Source organism: Argiope bruennichi, chromosome 2, assembly GCF_947563725.1.
Source record: "Argiope bruennichi chromosome 2, qqArgBrue1.1, whole genome shotgun sequence".
Lineage (NCBI taxonomy): Eukaryota > Metazoa > Arthropoda > Arachnida > Araneae > Araneidae > Argiope > Argiope bruennichi.
Window position 1 is genome coordinate 144,127,246 of NC_079152.1, and position 21,617 is coordinate 144,148,862.

The 21,617-nt window shown below is 29.2% G+C and overlaps 1 protein-coding gene across 1 annotated transcript; it reads right to left on the reverse strand.

Moving 5' to 3' along the window:
- Positions 1-432: 432 nt before the first annotated feature.
- LOC129961742 (BTB/POZ domain-containing protein KCTD16-like) lies at positions 433-21,051 on the reverse strand. The gene is made up of 2 exons (XM_056075292.1): positions 20,867-21,051; positions 433-1,347 (listed from the first exon to the last, which is right to left on the reverse strand). Exons 1-2 carry the CDS (start codon positions 20,885-20,887, stop codon positions 541-543), a joined length of 828 nt encoding a protein of 275 aa, XP_055931267.1. The 5' UTR covers positions 20,888-21,051; the 3' UTR covers positions 433-540.
- Between the last annotated feature and the right edge of the window lie 566 nt (positions 21,052-21,617).

Consider the following 21,617-nt stretch of genomic DNA (forward strand, 5'->3'; position numbering starts at 1 on the left):
TGTTATTAGAACATTTAAAATATGGGAAATATATTTAAAACTTTCTATTAAAATCTATTCTGTTTATCTATAAAATATTTTTCCTAATTCAAAGTAAACATACATGTTTCCTTCCATAATTAATAACATAATGTTTTTTTTTCAGTATTACTTTTAGTGTAATATCAAAAGGATACTTAAATGTAAATTTAAATCTTTTTAATCCTTTTTTCTGGGGGGGGCGCAAAGCTTCGGTATATTTTATGTTAAGAAGTGCAAAAATAATCCTTCAGCAACTTATCATAGGGTTAATTTAATATTTCAGAATTTATTCTTTGTCATAGTCAATGTTGTTTTTCAAACGCATCAGCATTTATAATAAATCTTTTTTGAAATGTATTTTTAATTTTCAATAAAAATTTAAAAATGAATTTGTACAAATTTGTTCTTTTTCTTTTTTGTTATTATTCATGCTCATTTTTTTAATGGGAATTTATTTAAATCTTTTTAATAAGTTTTGAAATCGCGGTCTCACCGATTCGATCGCATTTTGTCTCTCACTCACGGTCTCACAAAGACAAACTCATTGTAGTGATTCCATCGATTCTCCTCAAAGTCAATCCCCGGCTTGAGAGGCTCATTTCCACTCCCGGATGTCCCGGATCCAGCTGCTGCCACACAGCGGAATCCAGATTCTTGCAAATTATCGAACGCTTGCTCCAGGAAATTGTGCTTCAAGAAAAACCTTGCTGTGTATCGATTTTCATTGACCCTATCGGGATCTCTGGACTCATTTAAAGTATCTCCAAAGACCTCTCGACATAAGGTCACTCGCCCACAGACTAATATCCTCGTCAGCTTCCGAAACTTGACATCAGCCAGTCCGTCGCGTCCGAAAGCAAACGATCCACGATATCCGATGGTCAGATATCCAGGCTGACCTGTAGCTTGCATCAGACCACCTGGTGATGTTGGTGTGGACACGGAAGACATTCTGGGTAGAGACACGGGCTGGGGTGCTGCCGTCGATAGGGAATTTACACAAGCTATTAAATCAGCCATGTTGAAATATTCAGCCTCGTTCTTCAGGCGCTCCTTCTCGTGGAAATTTTCCGGAAGTACAAGCTTCTGGTTCCTCAGGAAGTCGAGGACATACCGAAAGAGGACGCCATCCCTGTCCACGAAATAACGTCCTTTGGCATCTTTTCCAATTCCTTCTTTGCCCGTGAAGATTTGGCCCAAAAGACATTTAGTGTCTTTGGTGAGTGTGCTTAAGGATGTGGTGTATAAAACACCTCCGACATTCAGTTCGACTACTGATGGAAAATCATCGCTCCCTTCCGATTCCATGCTCCGCCAAACGCAAGTCTGAAAGAATAATTGATACAAAATGAATGATAACGATAGTTAGAACATTTAAATAAAGCTATTTCGATATTTTTAGTACTGAGCTTCTTTTAAATTGAATAAAATTATTTTGAATACAAGATAATTTACAATGCATACATACAAGATAATTGTACAGCGTTTATTTATGCAATAATAAAAGAGATAATTCATGGAAGATATTTTTATAACGACACTATAATAAAAGGCAAAGAATGATATTCAAATGTGCATCAATAAACTCCATTTTAGTCTAAAACTTATTATCGCTGCCCTATCATTTACGCAGAAATATAATGAAAGAAATGTTTTTTAGAATTTTATATGTTTAGGAATAAAAAAAACTCATTTCATCTTCAAACATATGATTTAAAGGCATTCATGGAAGCATTAACGTAATTTAAACAAATTGTTTAACATTTTACAAAACGTGACGCTGTAAATCATTCAGATATTAAGATACCTGCATGAAAAAAAAAAATCTAAAGAGGTTTTTTTTTTTTTTTTTCATTTTTATTAAGAAAATAGTTTTGGATATAGATATTAAATAGTTTTTAATTCAAATAAATAGGATATAATGGCATATAATAAGCATAAGCAGAAGACTTTTTTGCTATAAAAGAATAAATCAAACTACATGTAAATGATTTTTAAAGACACAATCTTATTTATCTTTCCAATGAAAAGCCGATGATGCTTTCATTCAGATAAACTTGAAATTTTTAAATTTAATATATTAAAAAATAAGATATTAAAAATTCTTGCAAAATTCATTCAAATAGATAGTTATGAAACTCGTTTGACAAACAAGCGATTTGCATTTTGCGTCGTAGTGGCACGAGTACTGGTCAGCAGGTATTTAATTTCTTATTGTAATGGATATTTGTGTGTGTGTGTGTGTGTGTGTGTGTGTGTGTGTGTGTGTGTGTGTGTGTGTGTGCGTGTGCGTGTGTGTGTGTGTGTGTGTGTGTGTGTGTGTGTGTGTGTGTGTGTGTGTGTGTGTGTGTGTGTGTGTGTGTGTGTGTGTGTGTGTGTGTGTGTGTGTGTGTGTGTGTGTAATTTCCGTTGTACGAAAATACTAATTTATCATTTTCAATGATATTTAAAGTAAGAGGCTATTAGATCTAATTTATGGATTAATTTTCTAAATAAATAATATAATTTAAAAATTAAAACTGTTGTTCAAAAAAATTTACAAAGTGTCTTTGGAATTTCATATATTTCATATACTTAGTGATTACCTAACGATCTGCATATTATAAATGCTGATAAAACAGTAAATATTTTAAGTTCCCTTGAGAGATGGCTTGGAAAACAAAACTCGGTTGTTATTTTACAGTACTACATTTCTTACAACTATTATATAATATATAAAGACATATTTTAAAAGGGAAAACTTATCTATTCTAATGTAAGAAAAATAAAAATAAAATTATTTAAATGTAGAGCTTGCTATAGTGCATAAGTTAAGCAACGCATGTTCTTTATATATTAATGATTCGCGCATTTACGCCTTAAAAAATTATGTAGAAATAAAAAGAATCGGAAAATAAATAAAATGTAACTGTGCTGGTTACAGTTAAACAAATCTGCTCTTGAAATTCGAAATTACCTTCTTATTCACGTGCTTTGCCTCCGTTTTGGAACTTTTGTAATTTAATTATATTATATCACGCAATTCAAACTACATTTCCTACCTTATATTATGCTAGAAGAAAGAAAAACAATTTCCAAAAAGTATTTTATAATCTAAATATATTTTAGGAGCTTATTTCTTGATTTGAATGAATAAGAATTTAAGTCATTGTAAAAAACCATTACTGCATTCATTATTTTAAAAGAATATACATTTTTTTAGATTTTTCACGAAATATTATGGCATTATAAAAATTAAATTTCCATAAAACGTAATTTAAAAAAACACTAGAGTGCCATTGATGTGAAAAAAAATGTTCTCTTGACAATTCCATTTTTTTTTTCAGAAATATTCAATAAACATCGTACGGATTGTGCGTGCAACTAATAAATAAACGGTCTCCTGCTACGTTGTCAAAGATTTAAGTTGTCACTTACTTTTAGCGTGTTGTCAAACACATTAGCGTGTGTGAAATAATTTTGGTCGTGATTTCTCTTTGCGGTTAATTTGCTTTCCAAATCGTCTAAAACTTCTTGCGTGAGAGCCTAAACTTTTTTTAGTTTTCTGTGGTCTTAGATAAAGAGTGTTTGCATGAGAAATGCTTTATGCTTAAGTAAGTTTAAGTGAAATAGAGCAGCAATTTCCCTAAGAAGTGCTTTAAGTAGTGTGCTACATGTTTACTAATCAGGTACGGTTATTTATAATCCAGAAAGATGGTTTGTAATGTACTAAATGAGGAAATTTAGTTATTCAACCTAAGGGACTCATTAACCTTTAATGGTTATTTTATTTATAATCTTCTAGGAGGAGCTTTCTCGATTTATTTAACGGAAGTACAAATTTGGTAATAAATAGTTTTACCTCTTTCTGTGCTATGAAATCAAAACTTTATGCATTACCACTTCAAGCACTTTAAAACTTATTTACTAACTTCGGAAAATTATTACAAGATTTGCTGATTATATATTTCCTCGAGGAATCTTTATTTAAAGTATCGATGCTAAATTGGTGCTGCATTGCTACATTACTCCACCCTCTCTGAAATAATCTTCTAAATTATTTCCGGTGAACAGCTTTCATTTGAATAACTATACACTAGTGAGCATACACTAGGATATGATTTGCTTCAAAGTAACTTGAACAAGAAGGTTCTCTACTCTTTTTTATCATATGCCGCCACAATATAATGGAGTTTTAATTTTATTACATGATCAATATAATAAAATACACTAGGAAGTTCCTAAATTTTAAAACATCTCGACCCATTTTTAAAAAACCGCATGTATAGAATTCGCTTCATCCTCAGCTCATTAAATCTTTTTAGAGACAAATATCACACGTCCTTTCCAAAAGAAGTTTTATAAGTTTAAAAGGAGCAAAGAAAAAAAATTATTATTTTATACAATAAATATTTACTTAAATGCAAACGAGGCTTTTCAGTACTAAAGCTTAGCTTAAATTAAATAAAATGATTAGTAAATAAAAGGGGGCTTTTGATTAGGTCGATGGAATCTGATTCATAGCACAGAGATGTAATTTTAACCCAAATCATAGAGTGGAGCAACACAGGACATGACACATCGTGTGCAGAAAGCTGATTTTTTAAGTACAGCACTTTGCATTCGGCATTTATAAAACACTTTAAAAAGACACTAGTTTTGTTTCTTCATTTCTTGTTATTCGACGCGAGTCATTTTTTTTAATGTTGCATTTTTTTTTTTTTTTTTTTTTTTTACCGTATCGTAGCATGGGGATTAATAAGTTTTAAACACACTTCTTATTTTTGAAAACTCTGGAACATATATACAAATGATCCTGTCCCGATTCACTAAAACAAAAATGTTATTTAATTTTTTAAAAATTTAGAAATAAACAGTGATTGAGGCCTTGAAATAAGTCTTGAGATCTTTTCATGAAGCGTTATTTTAGCAGTATCCATAGCGCAGAATTTGGCTAAAATGTTTCCTTTGCCACTAAAGCCCCAACCAGTCATCAGTATCCATAACGTCTATCTCGAAATTTAAAAATGCTTTGACAAAGTTATCTTTTGCACATAAAATATCTTGTATAAAGTTACACCAAAAGGAAAAAAAAATCAGAAAATTTATTTATGCATAGACATTCGTGCAAGATAAATTCTGCTCTACTTCTTCTTTATTATAATGTTCAGGCTTGATTCGTCTCTCATTATTTTTTTTAAAAAAATTCTTTTAACTGCAGTAAAGATAAATTGCAAACACACAAAAATATATTTTCAGTATCGTCGCCGGGCGTGTATGCATTAAAGAAGTAATCAAAAAAATGAAAAATATTTTTAAATATACATAAAAATATTTTGTAAGTTTATTGTGATTGGTGTAAAAGTTGTATATAAATAAAATTAATATCAAACAAAAGTTAATTTTTTGAATTGATTAAATCTTTGATTAAAAATTTAAAAGCCCTTTCTTAGTAAACATCTATTAGCTAAGAAATAACTATGTGCTAAATTTGATAACTCTAAATCCAGTGCCTGCCTTATGAAGCTTTCTTAATGATTTTTGATTCTCCTAATCATATGGTGCATCGCATGACAGAATTTACAAATAATTGCCATCCTGTAAACGTTATCTATTAAATCTAAATATAGTTCGTACTTAACACTGTATTAAATATTGTTACAAGCCTGTATAGTTGCTTCCCAGCACGGTGAGTTCTATCACCGGAAAGACTGATTTACAATCATCTGTATTGGATGCTGCTCAGGTGCCTAGCCAGTAACCCCAAAGCTTGGCGACAAAATGGTTAGTGCTGGAAACTTTGAGAATTTTAACGATCCATTCAATAGGAACTGAGATGAACATGGTTAGCCCAGAAGGTTCTAGGCCCGCCTCCCGGGAACTATAAAAGGACGGTAGTCTCAAGCTGCAATGAACCAGATCGTAATCGGAATCGTAGTCTGAGTCATAGACAAGTAACGAGTCTTCAGGAGGATAGCGGAGCCCAAGCTATTGCTGAACTGAGCTGTTGTGCATTATAGAAGCAGCATCATGTCATGTGTGGAGTGGCCAGCTTTGCAGCTAAAGCGAGGAGACAGTGAGAAGTTCAACCGTTGGAGAGACCGTAGAGCGAAGCTCCGAGGATCCCTCTCCTGCTGGATTCTGACTGGCCGCTTTGTGTACTGTGGACGATTACTACTTGTGGGCGTCCGTCGTAGTGTGCTATACTGTGTGCACGTCTCGGCTGTATATAGTTGTCGTCTTTGTATTTGTCTCGTCTGTGTACTCGTGTTCATCGTGTAAATAAACGTCGTCATTGTTTTCTTCTGAAGCCTGCTGATTGTTTTCACACCATACAACCACTAAAGCGAACCCGGTGATCCGTAACAATATGTTTTGCAAGATTAAGTAATCTGTGAGTTATTTTTTCAGAGATAGAAATATTTAACACGAGTTTTTTTTTTTTGTTGTTGTTGTTGTTTTCTATTTTGTATGAATTCTATAATATAGTTTTGGGAATTTAAATTCTTTACCTTATTATAAGGTTCAGTTTCTGATAATATTAGATTATTTATCTGTATAAATTTGTGCAAATTTTTCAATAAATAAATTTTTGATCATTTTTTCTTTACTTTATTTTTTTGTTTGATAATATAAGAAAAAAAATGTTTTGGCAAAAATAATAATAATAATAAAATAAATTTAAGCGCATTCCTACTTTCGCAGTTAGAAGAGGGAAAAAAGAATTTTTGTTACGATTATTTCTTGCGTGCAATCATTTCTTAGAAAAGCTAGGAAGAATATTACTTTTCGAAAAATAAAATGTGATTAGAGCTCCAAAGAACTTTTCTAAGAAATAAACAACACAACTGAATAAAATGAAATTTCATTTGCATTCTATTATTTGTTTGGATAGCTTACTTTTCATATGATTACATTTTTAGTCTGAATTCTACTTCTTATGATATTTTAATTTTGAGAACTACGAAATAAAAACAAAACTCTAGTGACCTAGTAACCTTTCTTTGTCGCGAATATTTGTATCACCTGTTTTCAAGCAATCATAACGATAAATATAAACTTTCAAAATGTGTTTTTTATTTGAATAGAATAAATTTCAGATTTGTGTTTGTATTTCGAAATCCCTATGTAAGCAATTCCTTTTTTTTTTTTTTTTTGAGCATTTATGAATTTTGAAAAATAAAATTTGATTAGAACTCCAAACAACTTTTCTAAGATATAAGCAACACAACTGAAAAAAATGAAATTTCATATTGAATTTATAAAATTCAATTTCTTTTTAAGAAGATATCGAAAATTTAAATATTACTTTTTTATTCAATATAAAAAATATTATTTAGTCATTTGTCTTGTACTTGTATTATTACTGTCATTTACTTTTAATCATCATTAAATGACCATAAATGGGAGAATGATCATGCTACTAGGATATAACTTCTTCCTTATATCTATAAAGAAACTATTAAAGGAACAAATTTTTGAAACTTCAAACAAAACGTATGAAAAACATAAGGAACATTTCAAACAAAAGCAAGTAAATCTCTAAGAATTGAGTAGGAAACTAGTTGGAAAAAAATTCGAATGACATGCTTACTCGTATGAATATTTCATTATTTGGTAAGTAGACCACATGAATTAATTGTATTTGAGTAATAACTCGCCATTTGATAGTAACTCGCCATTTTCAGTCATAAAATCAGAACTCAGTGTTTTCTTACACTGAGTTCTGGTTTCATGCCCTTTTTCTTTCAGCCGAATTCCAAATTCATGACATCAAATTTTAAATGTAATATATTGCATTTGGCATACAGAAACTCATTTCATGTGAAATAAGTAAGCATGAATAGAGTCCTTATAGAATAGATAAAGTTTCAGTTTCAAACCATAGATAAATAGCCCTGGGATGTAATTTGCATTAATGGAGGCCCTAGTTACGATCAATGGCTTCGCAATTATAAACTGCATTCAAGTAATTGTATTATTTCTTTTCATCCTTTTATCATATTTTTCTATAGTAGGTAAATACAGCCACTAACGTTTTGTCTTCAGGTGCTCCTAACGACTGAAAATTCCGATGTACTGATGTTCGCTGGTTGCTATACCTTTGGTCCAAATTAATAAGTCTGAAATGGTCGAAAAGCAACTACTCTAACCATCATGCTACTGATGTTTGCAATAACCTCATCGTATTCCCTTTATAATTCTAAGAAGCTATACTGAGATAAAATGCATGCGATATTGAAATGTGATCAAATAAGTTGATTGTTCCCAAGAAAAGCAAAATAAAAGAGGCCTTTTAAGCAGTTTATAATAAAATATAATTGAGTCGGAATTTTTTTTAAATATAAAGCTCCTTTAACAACCATTTAAATTTTTCTATTCGCTAAAATATATTTATATTTCGGCTGTCCCGTGAATTACTTCTGATTTGTAATTATTTTCTAACCGAATGCCCCCTCTTCCTCCGTTATACTTAAGCGATAGCATCTCTAATAGCACATTCTATTTTACGATATCTCTATGATGTTATTCGTCATTCTGAATTTCATTCAATACAGCATGACAATGTTGTTGAACCTTCTACGTTAATAGAGATAGAAGTAACATTTACTTATACGGATGGACCAAATCATAGGTGGCAATGGACGTGTTAAAACATAAATTAATTATATTAAATAGTAAAATCAATAATTTAAGGTTTAATGTGGATATACAAATTGTTGTATGTATGAAACATAACTGTTTTACTTATCTATTCCTAAATAAATATCTTGACAACTTGTTTAGTTATATTGTATGTTCGCTGTTTTTCTTCCTAGAATCAATTCCTTTTAGCACAAAATGTCCTACAGTATTGTTAAAATATCTTCATGATATTGTACGTCATTCAAAATATCGAACAAAATGTCGATTATTGATCCTGCAATATCTTGAGCTGGTTAGATACAATCCGAAACTTAAATTGTTTAAAACTAAAATGAAAAGTCCAATTTCTTTTTGGGATGTATTTTGTAATCTGCAAACGAAAAAGATCATAACGGTACATAACAAAAGTAAGTCTTATAAGCATAAGATATTGCATGATATAATTATTATTTATTTTTGTTGTACGAAATCAGGATATTCCAAACTCTCTAGATGAACTCTAGAGAGTTGCTCTTCTAGATGAACAACAAATAATTAGATATTAAATTACTTATTACATTGCTTACTACGTTACTTACCGTTACTTATATAAGTATAACGTCATATGAATATTCCACCTTCAGTAGAATCAGAAATACATTCAGATTCACATTCAAAATTTCATATTCCGCTACACAACCAGCGCGTGCGAGTTAATTACAGGGAGTTGGTTCCAAATGCTAAAAGGTTGCTGAAATAATGAGATTCGGTAGCAAATCATTACAAGTTTGGAGCTTTTTACAGTAAAAAAAGTAAGAAATTCCTGGCCATCTGGTTTTGAGAAGTCATTAGTCAAATAGCAACACTGACAAACAAAATGGCTTTGAATTCTCATAACATTTGGTATGCAAAAGCTGCAAGTCATTATTGATAATCAATCTGAGACTACTGACCTTTTGTTTCATTTGTGGATGGAACAAAAGTTTTCAGTTTCATTACAATTCAACTAACCATAATGAAATTTTTGTTCCAATTTTTTAAAAATTGGTATTTTTAATGTGTCATTTAAATTGTAGAACTTATATTTATCGTCAGGTCAATCTTATTAACAAAAAAGAAGGTGTTGTTAAGAATTTTCCTATCCAACGTCTTCCTTTTCTTACACATCTACTAAATCTAATACCCTATTAGCACAAAATTCGCAGCAGCGTTGTTATGATATCTTCACGATATTATCCGACATACAGACTATCGAACAACGTCGTATACATATATTGTACAATATCTAATCCTATATTAGTGAATAATAATACAGGGTGTTTATAAAGTCCCGGACCCATTTTGATGTTTAATAACTCATAAAATAATAAAGATATAAACAAACTTATGGCATTTATTGATGGAATAACTCATATATTTTCCTTTTCAGGTTTGAATATTTTTACTTTTGTAAATATCGTCTGCGCGTGTGGTTAATTTCAGATAATTTCATTTTCCAGTCTAAATATCTGTACTTTTCTAAATATTGTCTGCTTATTAATTGCATTTTTCTCTCTTTTGTTTTTGGCAACTATTGCAATGTTATGTTTACTTTTGATGTGTTTGTTCTATGTAGTACTTTTGTATGTGATGTTTTATTCGAGCGGATATTAAGGAGAATGCATACACCACAAGAGAAAGCACAGATTTTATGGTGGTTCATAGAAATGAAATCGATAGTGCAAGCACAGAGAAATTTCAGAAGAATTTACCAAAAAGATCCTCCATCCAAAAACAGCATCTTGCGGTGGAAAAAGAATTTTCTAGAAATTGGAAGTATCGCAGATAAGAAACGTTCCAGACGTCCTTGCACAAGTGATTTTGATGTTGAGCGTGTCAGAAAGACATTTTTACACAATCCTAGAATATCTGTGAGATCAGCGGTAACAGAATTGGATATGCCAATTTCGACGGTGTACAAGGTTATTAAGAATAAATTAAGACTGCATGCATACAAAGTTCAAATTGTTCAAGTTTTGGAACCGAACGATAGGCCTAGGAGGATGGCCTTTGCAACAGATATGCTAAGGAGGATAGAAGATGCTGCTGATTTTCTGAAGAGCATAATGTTCTCCGATGAAGCATCCTTTCATGTTTCTGGCATTGTTAATCGCCATAAAGTGCGCAAATGGCTCTGTGGATGCCGACATGCTTGTCGCTACCTGGCGTGAAATTGACTATCGACTTCATATTCTCCGTGCGACGAAGTGGGCAGACGTGGAAGCTCATTGACAAGGGTCATGAAACTTTTTGAGTCTATTTAACCATTTATGTTATTAATTTAAATCTATCTTTATTATTTTATGAGTTATTAAACATCAAAATGGGTCCAGGACTTTATAAACACCCTGTAGATCTGTATCGTATTGATATTGACTCTTTGTATTGTTTTTAAGTTATGGAGTACTTCCAAATAAATATAAGCTGACCGGAAAACGCTATAAATTGATAGGGATTAATAATCAACTCGGCTTGATTATTAATAACAACTCGAATGTAAATTTTCTCTACTGCAATTTCAAAAAGTATAGCCATTTTAATAATTGCTTACTTTTCTTTAAATTCCTTTCAAGCACACATTAAAAAATGACGTCCTCTACTATTGTTCTTGAATTCCAAGAAACGTGTCATTCATCATATATTATAGCCAAATAATAAAATACTTATTTATCATAAAATATCTTGATTGCATCCAATGAAAGAAAATACATTTTATCAAACATCAGAAAACCACTGGGCTACAGACAAAATAAATCATAAAATAGAAATATTATCATTAATATTCACATAACGAGAAAGAGGGGGGAATATAATTTTGTTATCATAGTTAACGATAATCTGATACATGAGACAGAATCTGTGGATAAATCTAGCTTTCGGATAAAATATATTTATCATTTCTCCCATATATAGTACTTTTATTTAAATTGAAAGTGAAAAATTTCTCATTGCAAGTTAAATTTAAGGCATCCAAATGTGCAAAAGAATGAATATTAGTCATTTTATTTTCCTGACTTTTTCAGAAAGGAAACTTTAGCGACACCTTTCTGCTACCACTTTCCAGAAAGTTACCCAGAAAGAGATAAATGCAATTTCTCTAAATCTTGGCTGTAAGGATTTAGATCATCACTATTACCGGTCTCAGTGTATGGACAGTGATAGATTTTATAGTAGATCCTTCTCTCAGGGTAGAGATGGCGTCGGATCTTACGGGGAAAATGCCATTAGAGATGAATGGTGGCAGTAAGAAGAGGGAATACGCATTGCAAGTGGTTCAATGAATTTTTCAGATTTAGATGTATGAAATACATGCAACTACTAAGGTTCTGATCTCTACCACTATTTTGAGGAAATATACGAAAATCGTTTGAACTGAATGTGGTATGCCAAATCATGAGGAGAAGTAGAATATGGTAACCTCCCACTACAAGGCCATAAATTTGTTTAACCTTACACTGAGATCTTAGTATGATGTGAAAACAGCTGTACGTCTGAAAGAATTTTTACCTTTAAGACTTTCTTTAAGAAACAAAGAAAAGGAAAAAAATCAAAGCAGATGTCTTGTTTAGCGCATAGAAATGTAAGATAGTTTTTACAACCTTTTAACATTCTATAAGCGAGAAAAAAAGTGTCATAAAAATTGTTGTTAGAAAGAATATGAAACATAAATTTTACTTCAGTGATGATATCAGATTAAGATAAGAGGAGATGAAATATTGGATTGCAGAGAAGAAAATAATTTTGATGTCTAAAACAAGAGGGGACACAAAACTTTACATCGGTAATGATATTCGGTTAAGCTTAAAGGAGATGGAATATTTCTTGTATTGTAGAGAAGAAAATAATTTTTATGTCTAAAAAAAGCGGGGAAACAAAGGTAAGAGAAAGAAAGTGGTCCTAGTGGTGTAACGAAATTAGTATCATCTCATGAAACTAAAAAATTAAACTGCAGTTACAGTTACCTCACTTAATTCATTTGATAAAGAGAAATCTCTTCAACTTTTTCTGAATTATCGAATTCTTCTAATGCAAATAATGCACTGAAGTTAAGATTTCCATTAGGATAATCGGCATAATCCTGTCTGTAGTTGAATCTGGAAACTATTAAAAAGTGAAGGAAATCTATGATAAATTCTAACAAATGTAAAATTAATGGTATAAATAAAATTAATTGAATAATTGATATTAAAAATATCAGAGAAATCTTTTCTCGCTTCTATTTATATTTTTCACCCTAGAATACCATTGGTATAAGTCATTAAACACTGAATAAAATTACAAATTATGCTTTGAAATTGAAAGAACCATAAGTATTTGAAACGGGAAACTTGATAGAAGAGCTATTGCGATAAATTTCATTGAACTTCATAGCAGGACTCTCTTGTTGTGAAAAGAGAGAGAATGAATCAAAATGAATCTAATAATTACAGCGGGGACTGCGTGAACTAATTCGAGATGTCTTGTTGTTTTACCATCAATTAATGAAGTACGGACCAATTCATAAAAGAAATTAATACTATTCAGAAGAATTATTTACATAATTTGATATGTCTTGTTAGGCTGTCAAATATTAATGACAAAATGAGTCTATACATAACAGAATAATATTCGATGAAATTACGATTATGTTTATTATTTCAAATGGGGAGATTAGATTTTTTTTTATATAGATAATTTACAAAGTGGACACAAAGTTTCACTAGCCCAATAGACATGCAAAAGACGAACAGCCTTTCTATTTTAGGAGATTATTATACACCATAGGTTCTTAAGTTTCAATTATGATCTAATGCAAGAATTATCCTAAGTAATCCTTTTGGCCACCATCATTCTCTTAGTAAAGCCCAATATGCCGCCAGATTCTATATGACATTTTGAGGTACACTGCTTCTTCTTCTTGGGTACAGCTGACTACCCCGCCACCACTAAACAAAGTAGTATCGACAATTTTTTTTTTTTTTTTTTTTTTTTGAGAGAGAGAGAGACATTATTGGGGCAACATGAATGAAAGTATTTTATACAACATTTTTCAAATCAGAAAATTTACAGGAGTATAGGAAAGCTCATCTGCCACTTTATGCTTAATGAATCCCCATAGTTGTCAGATTGTTTCTCAGTTGTTTAGGGCGCTCACTCTTTTACAATGCCATTCACCTTGGCAATGATAAAAGAGTGGCCTGGAACTTAATTTTGTGATCCCCATGAAGTTTATCGAAATATTGTTTTTGAAGAATCAACCCGCTTCATTTTTTTTCAATGGGATATTCCACATTTATGGACCGTGGTATGTGATTAACACATATTAATAATTACATTAAAAGTATTAATCGTGTATCTTAATTATAATAAAATCTTGTATATACTTATGTAAGGTTTATAATAAAATTATTTCGTATAGTTTTAGCATTGCTATTTACTAACAAACAGCACTTTGTCAAAATCTGTCGAAATAGTATTCATATATCGTTTTCATACAATTAGCATTTTCCAAAATTTTCCGTTAAATTTATTATCGTGATAGTGTACCTAAAATTCTTTCTTAAGTTTTAAGAATACTCATGTGTCGAGCAGCTTATTAAGGAGGAATCAAACAACCTGTAGGAGAGTTTTTCAGCTTTTGTAATCAATGATTTATTTTTGTAATTATTCATATAAATTAAATGGTAAAGTTGATAATCTCTTACATGAATAAAAAAAATTTTTTATTATACAATAGAAAAATTATTTAAATTAAAATTAAACATGTTTTTAAAGATGTTAGAACAATTTGTCTTTTTCATCTGTATGCGTATCTGAACATTAAGAATAATATATTTGTTAGGATGCAGATGACGTTGTACTTTTTTCATTAATCCAAAAGTAAGTGTTGTTTTTTTTTTATAATTATTTCGATTTAAGGAAAATAAACCAGAAAAAATAGAACAAAAAAAATCGAAAATTAATTTCCTATGCAGTTAAGCGATATCACAGGTAGACAATTTGGGAAAAAGTTAACTTTCCATATTATTTAAGCATCAAATGATATCCATATGGCAGCTTGGGTGCTTTTTCTATGTTCAAAATGATTCAACTATTATATTTGGTTTAAAATAATGTATTATGTACGTAATGCATAATTCTGTGTCAGATACAGAGTAATATATTTAGATTACTGAAAAAGAAATGTGAGGATAAGAACCAAACATTCATAACCGGAATAACAAAATCCAGTCACACTTGGGAAGAAAAATAACCAGTGATATTGTCAATATGCAACCAGTAAACGTCACCATTAATCAACTGACTGCATTCTTTTTTTCCATGGATAAACGTTGGGTAATTTATCATATTCTTTCCAGAATAAACTTCTAAGATTTATGTGGCTATCTTCCTAGCAATATAATGTAGAATATAATTCAAAGTTATGACTTTTTCATGTTTCAATAGATCGGAAAATTTTTCTTTCATTTGCAGTTTCTGTTTTGTTTGGTAGAAAGATAAGTAATTTAAATTTTGTCAAAAAATAATAATTTTCTAAAAATAAATAGAATATATTAGCAATTAGAAACTGTAGTAATTTTAGCTCACATATAAGATTAATTCCCTTGATTTGGAATGTTAATTAAATTATTCATAATTTTACAATTTATTTGTTAAATGCTTTTCATTAAATGGCGGGATATACTTATATATTTATAAAAATTCATAAGTAATTTTTTATAAATTTGAGATAAAACAAACCAGCGAATAAATTTTACCAGTTGCTTCAGAAGAAATTTTGATAAATTTTATCTAATATGCTGCTATAATAGCTAAAACAAAAACTTATTTAGATAGGATCGTTTATTAATGAATGTTTAAAATACAGTTATATAAAGAGTTCCCTTCAGAAATTTACGGATAAAATTTAAAAATTTAAAAAATATGTACAAGATTATTTTTTAGCTCAAATACGTATAGAATGCATCTATGTATAAAAAATTCTCTTTAATAATTCAATCATAACTGAAAAAAATAATAATAACCATAAAATATATATAATTGCCATAAAAATGTAATTAAAATTTTTATGCAAGTTTTCTGAAATATTCCACCAGTTATTAGAAGAATAAAGTGCGCAATTCTGATAAACAAAGGTTGCAGTTTATTTATTTTTTATTTACGCAGTTTATTTGAATTTCTCAATTTGTTTTTGTAAAAATTACAAGCTAAAATCTTTTTTAATATTTCGGTTTTTTTAGAAGTATTCCGTTCTTAAGAAATGAAAAAGTAAAATTCTTTCAAGCAACAATTTTGTTCTATTAAGTGCGATTAGTTCTAATTTCCAATAAATACTAATATTTCGGTAAATACAAGTAAGATCAGCAATAATTTCTAGCTAAATATTAATTTTATAATCCTTGGCAGCAGGTATTTTCAACTTTTAAAAATTTCGTACCACATAACTAAGAACATATCAACTCATCATATGTACGAATATATAGACAAAATTTTAAAAGAGGCATTATTTTAGATCAATTTAAATCTTTGGTGTGAAAAGTCGTACCTCACAAAAAGTATACAATGTGTCATGAGTAGTATTCGTAAACATAGTTTGCGAAAGCCTACTTTACATTTTAAATTAATACAGTATTCAGTATGTGTTCATGAATCTGAAATTAAGGTTTTCTTTTATTATTTTTATAAACTATTTAATTAAACTAATATACTTAAACTAATATTTTAGTTTTTATTTAAAGCATTTCTGTTTTAAAACTGAAATCGCGATTGCTGAGAATATATTAAAGTCATTGAAAAAAAACTTAAAAAAATATCTTAAAAATATAAATTTAGAAAAGATTTTCAATCTTGGTTTTCTAAGTAATCATATAAAAATTGTATTAATTAACTATCTCCCAAATTATTTATAAATGTTTTAGTCAACTTGAGTACATTTTTATTCATTACAATTTTTATTTTAAAAAATTTTAAGAGTATCTCGCTATTTTTTCTTTCGATATAGTAACTTATAATCAAAATTGTAAAAAAATAGTACATTTAAGAGAATATTGGCAACTTTTATTTAACTTTATTTTAAATCTTCAACGCATACATAATACTCTTTTCTGCTGTGATAATTCATAACATTTTAAATATTATCTTCCTTTGATATAAACTGCAAATCTTAGCTTCACAAAAATAATTATTATATATAATCCGGAAATATCAATTTAAATTCTTCTAGAGATTCTGAAAAATTCATCGGATATATCTTGAATGACGGATAATATAACGGAATATAACTAATATAATATAATGTAACTAATATAATAGAATTAATAATTTGCAAAAAAAAAGTTTTTTTTATTTACAGTTTTAAAAAAAATATTACTTTTAAAATGAATTTTATCTTTCTATTTACATAAAAAATTAAAGAAGTTTTAGAATGAAAATGAAAGCCATAAAAAAATAGCAGCTTGGTTTAAGCTGCATAGTATTTAAAGTATTTTCAAAGCTAAGACGATCCATTTTATGACATATTTTTATCATTAATTAATTTCTTATTACAATGTTTGAATAAATTCAGCAACATATTAGTAAATAATAATAGTGTTCTTAATATTTATATCAAAAATATTCAGCAATTCGAACTTTCGAATATATATATCTATTTCAAATACACATAATTACAAAAAATTTGATCTTTTATTCTTCAACCAAGTTCTCAGCATTTCTTGTAGGTTTCAGTTATATAAAAAGATGAATTTATTTTCAGTTAATCACAAATAATCTGTAAGAATAACCTTTAAACATGTTATTCCAATCTTAATTATTTTAGAAAAAAATCAAGTCACGTGAAGCTGCAATTATATGACAGCCAATATTTTTTTTCTCATTCAGTACTTAACTGCGTATTATCTTATGCATTTACTTTGAAATGAGAATAACAAATTCCTAATTTAAATTAGCAAGGCACATGTACCTATTTTCCATGAGTACAAAAATCAGTACTGTAATGATTTTTTTATCGTCTTAATGTTATAATTCAAAAACTTCGTTTTAAACGCTTCATTGACCCAATGACTTTACGATCTATATGAAACTCTTATGACTCACATATTATAAGAAATGCCATCATATAAAATAATTCAAATTACCAAATAGAAGTTGAAATGACTTTTATCGATCACTAAAATATAAATCCTGATTCAAATATTTTAAATACTTAAAATACAATAAACCTGATTTCAAGCATATTATTAAAATATACGATTTGTATAAAATACAATAAATAGATAATGTAATATGGAATAAATCTATAAATGCTAAAATATCTTCCTTTGACTTAGAATTTAAACTCTTCACTATTTTTGAAGGAATGCATTTCTTCAAGAAAGACGGACGCCATATTGAATGGCTTTTGCATTAAATAATCAATATAGTAAAATTAAGAATGGCTATAAAAATTACAATTAAAGCTGAAAAATTACTTTTTAAAAATATTTTTTTTATATTTTTATTTATTTATTTTTATTTTTAATGTCTTTAAAAATGCAGCTCTTTGCAATTTACCAAATAACAATAATACGGTGCTCTAATGGAAATACAAATCCTAATTTATTACACAATATATAATATTGATTTTGTCCAAATTTTCCTATCCTACTTGCACCAAATATAAGAGATCAAGAATAATGCAAACAGTATAATCAAATAAACATTCACTAATCCAATAATATCCTTCCAGGCGGACTATATCTAGTATATAAATCATATAAGTAATTTCAAAAAATTTAAAATTCAAGCAATTTTTTACATACAGCTCAAGGCATAACAAAATAGAATTTTGATTGAACTTTTAAATGATCATTCCATTCATATTCAAATTGTTACGAAAAAAATGACGATACTTGTAGATGTTTTTAAAATAATACCACATACTAAAAAACTTTTTCCCTTTTTCTATACTTGATAAATAAGTTTATGTTTATTCTTCGAAGTAAGTGGTTTATATTTTAAAAGTTAAAATATAAGGTTTTTCGAAGCCTCGGAAGTGGCTAATACTTGATACATACCATACAGAAAGGAGCCAACAAGCTATTCATTTCTCAAGTTTAAACGAAAATCTTATAAAAATTCTACAACATTCATTGATCCTTAAAACAAAGCATCATCTCTTCTCATATCAAAGTGTAGATATAAAAATATATATTATTTGGATACTTAACAGCATAAAATTTCGATGATGTAAGCAGTGTAAATTTTATACTATTTTAGCAACTAAATATATTCTGTAATGTAGAATGACATTCAAAAACAATTATACCATACTTCGAAGAGAGATAGAAACAGAGATACAACTGGCACGATCCTTATTTATTAAGAAAGGTTTTTAAAGATCACACAATAAGGAAATCGTAAAATATTACATTAGGTTATTCTCTGACTTTTTCAATACAAAGGTTTATCCTACTGTGACTTTGTATATAAGAACAATAACTCCCACAAATTTTCTGATATTTTGTTCGTGTAAAAACTATATGGAAAATTATTTTTATTGTACTAAACAAAAACTGATAGCATCGTTTATGTGGTATACGCACAAGATTAAAAAAAATTAGGATTTCTAATAGTACGAAATAATAATTAAAAAAAAAAAAACCACGCCAGAATTCCAAACTCCAAACATGATTTTTAAAAAAAAGGATTAGGTTTTTTAAAATTATTATTAAGTGAATCTGTTCTCATATTACTTATACAGAAATGGTCGTTAATTTTCCTTTGCGACTTAAAACAGTTGTAACATTGAACGGAACTGTAATAAAAAGCCTTTGTTAAAGTTCGATGTGTGTGTGTGTGTGTGAGTGACTGTATATTCAGAAATTTTATTTTTAGAAATTTAATTTTAAAAAAAAAAATTTTAATCACTGATAGACAATGATTTCATTTTAGAAGAAACCATATTCCGTTTTTTGTAGGCTGAACTATAATTATTCAAGTCCAAATAGCGTTTATACTAATACTAAATACTAAAAGAAAAGTATTTTCTTTTAGTATTTTATGCAGAAATTTATTCCAAGCAGAGATTCTGTATTTGAACAAACTGAAAATTTTTTCTAACTAGTGTAATCTGTTTTCTTTTAATAAAGTAAAATACTAAAAGAAAAGAACACCATGCAGAAATTTATTCCAAGCACAGATTTTGTATTTAAACAAATTGAAAAAAAAACATTTCTAAGTAGCATGATCTGTTTTCTTTTAATAAAATCATGATTCCTCACTAATCGTAAAAAATAAAGCAAATTAAAAATAAATAAATTTGAAATTAAATTTCTAAAGAAAACTATATGCTTTCATCTTTTAATTCTTAATACCAATTATTTCTATCATATATACATACAAAATTAGAACTATTTTTAACACATATGTTATGAAACCCTTTTTTTAAAAATATATCTGTAAATGACAAATAAAATGCACCCTATTTATACGAAGTTATAAAATTAAAGAAAAAATTAACGATTACAATGTTTTAGAAGGTACTAACTCGAAGTTAAATTACTCTAACCAAAGATATTTCTACCATGTCAAAAAATTATTTTCTATATAAAAATTAGGAAGAGCGAATCATAGATAAATTCCATTTTTGAATATTGCATGAGTATTAAGAGGCTAATTTTAGTAAAATAATTTATATTTATTATTAATGCATATGGACTGACAGGCATATATGCAATAAATTCTACATTACAAAATCAAAAGCTGTTTATCAGCTAGGAAGGAATAAGTTTTAAATTCTCACAGCATTCCCTTAAATATCGTACCTTATGTTTCAGACTATAATTGGAATATTTCTCTCTGAATGATTCAAGATAATGTAAAATGGAATTAGGCAGATGTTATATCGATTGCAATTGTTATTATAATGAATAAAAAAGAATAACAAAATCTCTTTCTAAAAAAAATTTCTACCAAATAAAGACAATTACAAATGAAAAAACGATAATTTTTCAATTTTCAATTATTTTTTAAACGTTATTTTTGCAATCCAGAAATCTTCCAAATGCTTGGAAAATTTCTGCATTACAAAAATATTGCACATAAAAATTCCTTTTTTACCACAATCTTTACAGATACAATTTTTAGAGAGAAGCAAACGCACTGCTTCCAAAAAAATTTCGTTTTTAATTTATTGAAATTTTTTTCTAATTACAAAACCAAAATTTATCTTTCTAAAACTCACCTCAGACGTTTCCCGTAGCATGCAAGATGTATGAGAATTCGAAGGCCTCGGCCGCTCTCTGTTATTCACTGGAATCGAGAAACCTTGACTTTAGCCTGCAATCGAAGAGGGAATTCAGATCTGGAGGAATGTTCGGGTTTTCAGGAATCCGGCTGGAGGCGTACGGATTCACCGTCTGAACAAGAAAGCTGGAGTGTTTGTCCGGGAGTGGAGGCAGTGGTGGTGACGTCATGGGGCCGGATCGATCCGTGGCCCTTTTCATTGCCACCTGGCGTACTGTTAATGCACTTGTCGCTCGCTCTGGAAAATGCACATGTGAGAAAAATACTTGCCTGGGCTGAAGAGCCCGCTGCTTGTTGCACTAAACAGACAGGTTGGAAATTTCGTGGTAAGAATTCACAATGAAGGTGCTCCCTCAGTAAATGCTTTTCGTCCACAGAATTCCGAATGATGACAGTTTTCTTGTGATGCTTTTAAATAATTGTTAAGATTTAAGTTTGTAATTATTAGGTACATGTCTTTTCCCTTTAAATTTTTATGCTTGTGAGAAATGATTCCGGTGGATTCAACAATGACACTGTTATTAGCAAAAAAAAAAAAAAAAAAGAGAGAGAACCAGCGGGAATGGTCTCCAAAAGACTTTCTCTTATACTCTTCAATAAATATGTTATCACAGGGAATGCCTTGCATAGCATTGTCGTACACTTATTATGAAATACTAATTTTTGACATGAATTCAGCATTTTTGCTG

Excerpts from the sequence above, each read along its gene's own strand:
- LOC129961742 (XM_056075292.1), bottom strand. The coding sequence starts at position 20,887 with ATGCTACGGGAAACGTCTGAG. Across the intron at positions 1,348-20,866 it reads TGCTACGGGAAACGTCTGAG|ACTTGCGTTTGGCGGAGCAT; the intron begins GTGAGTTTTAGA and ends TTATTCTTTCAG.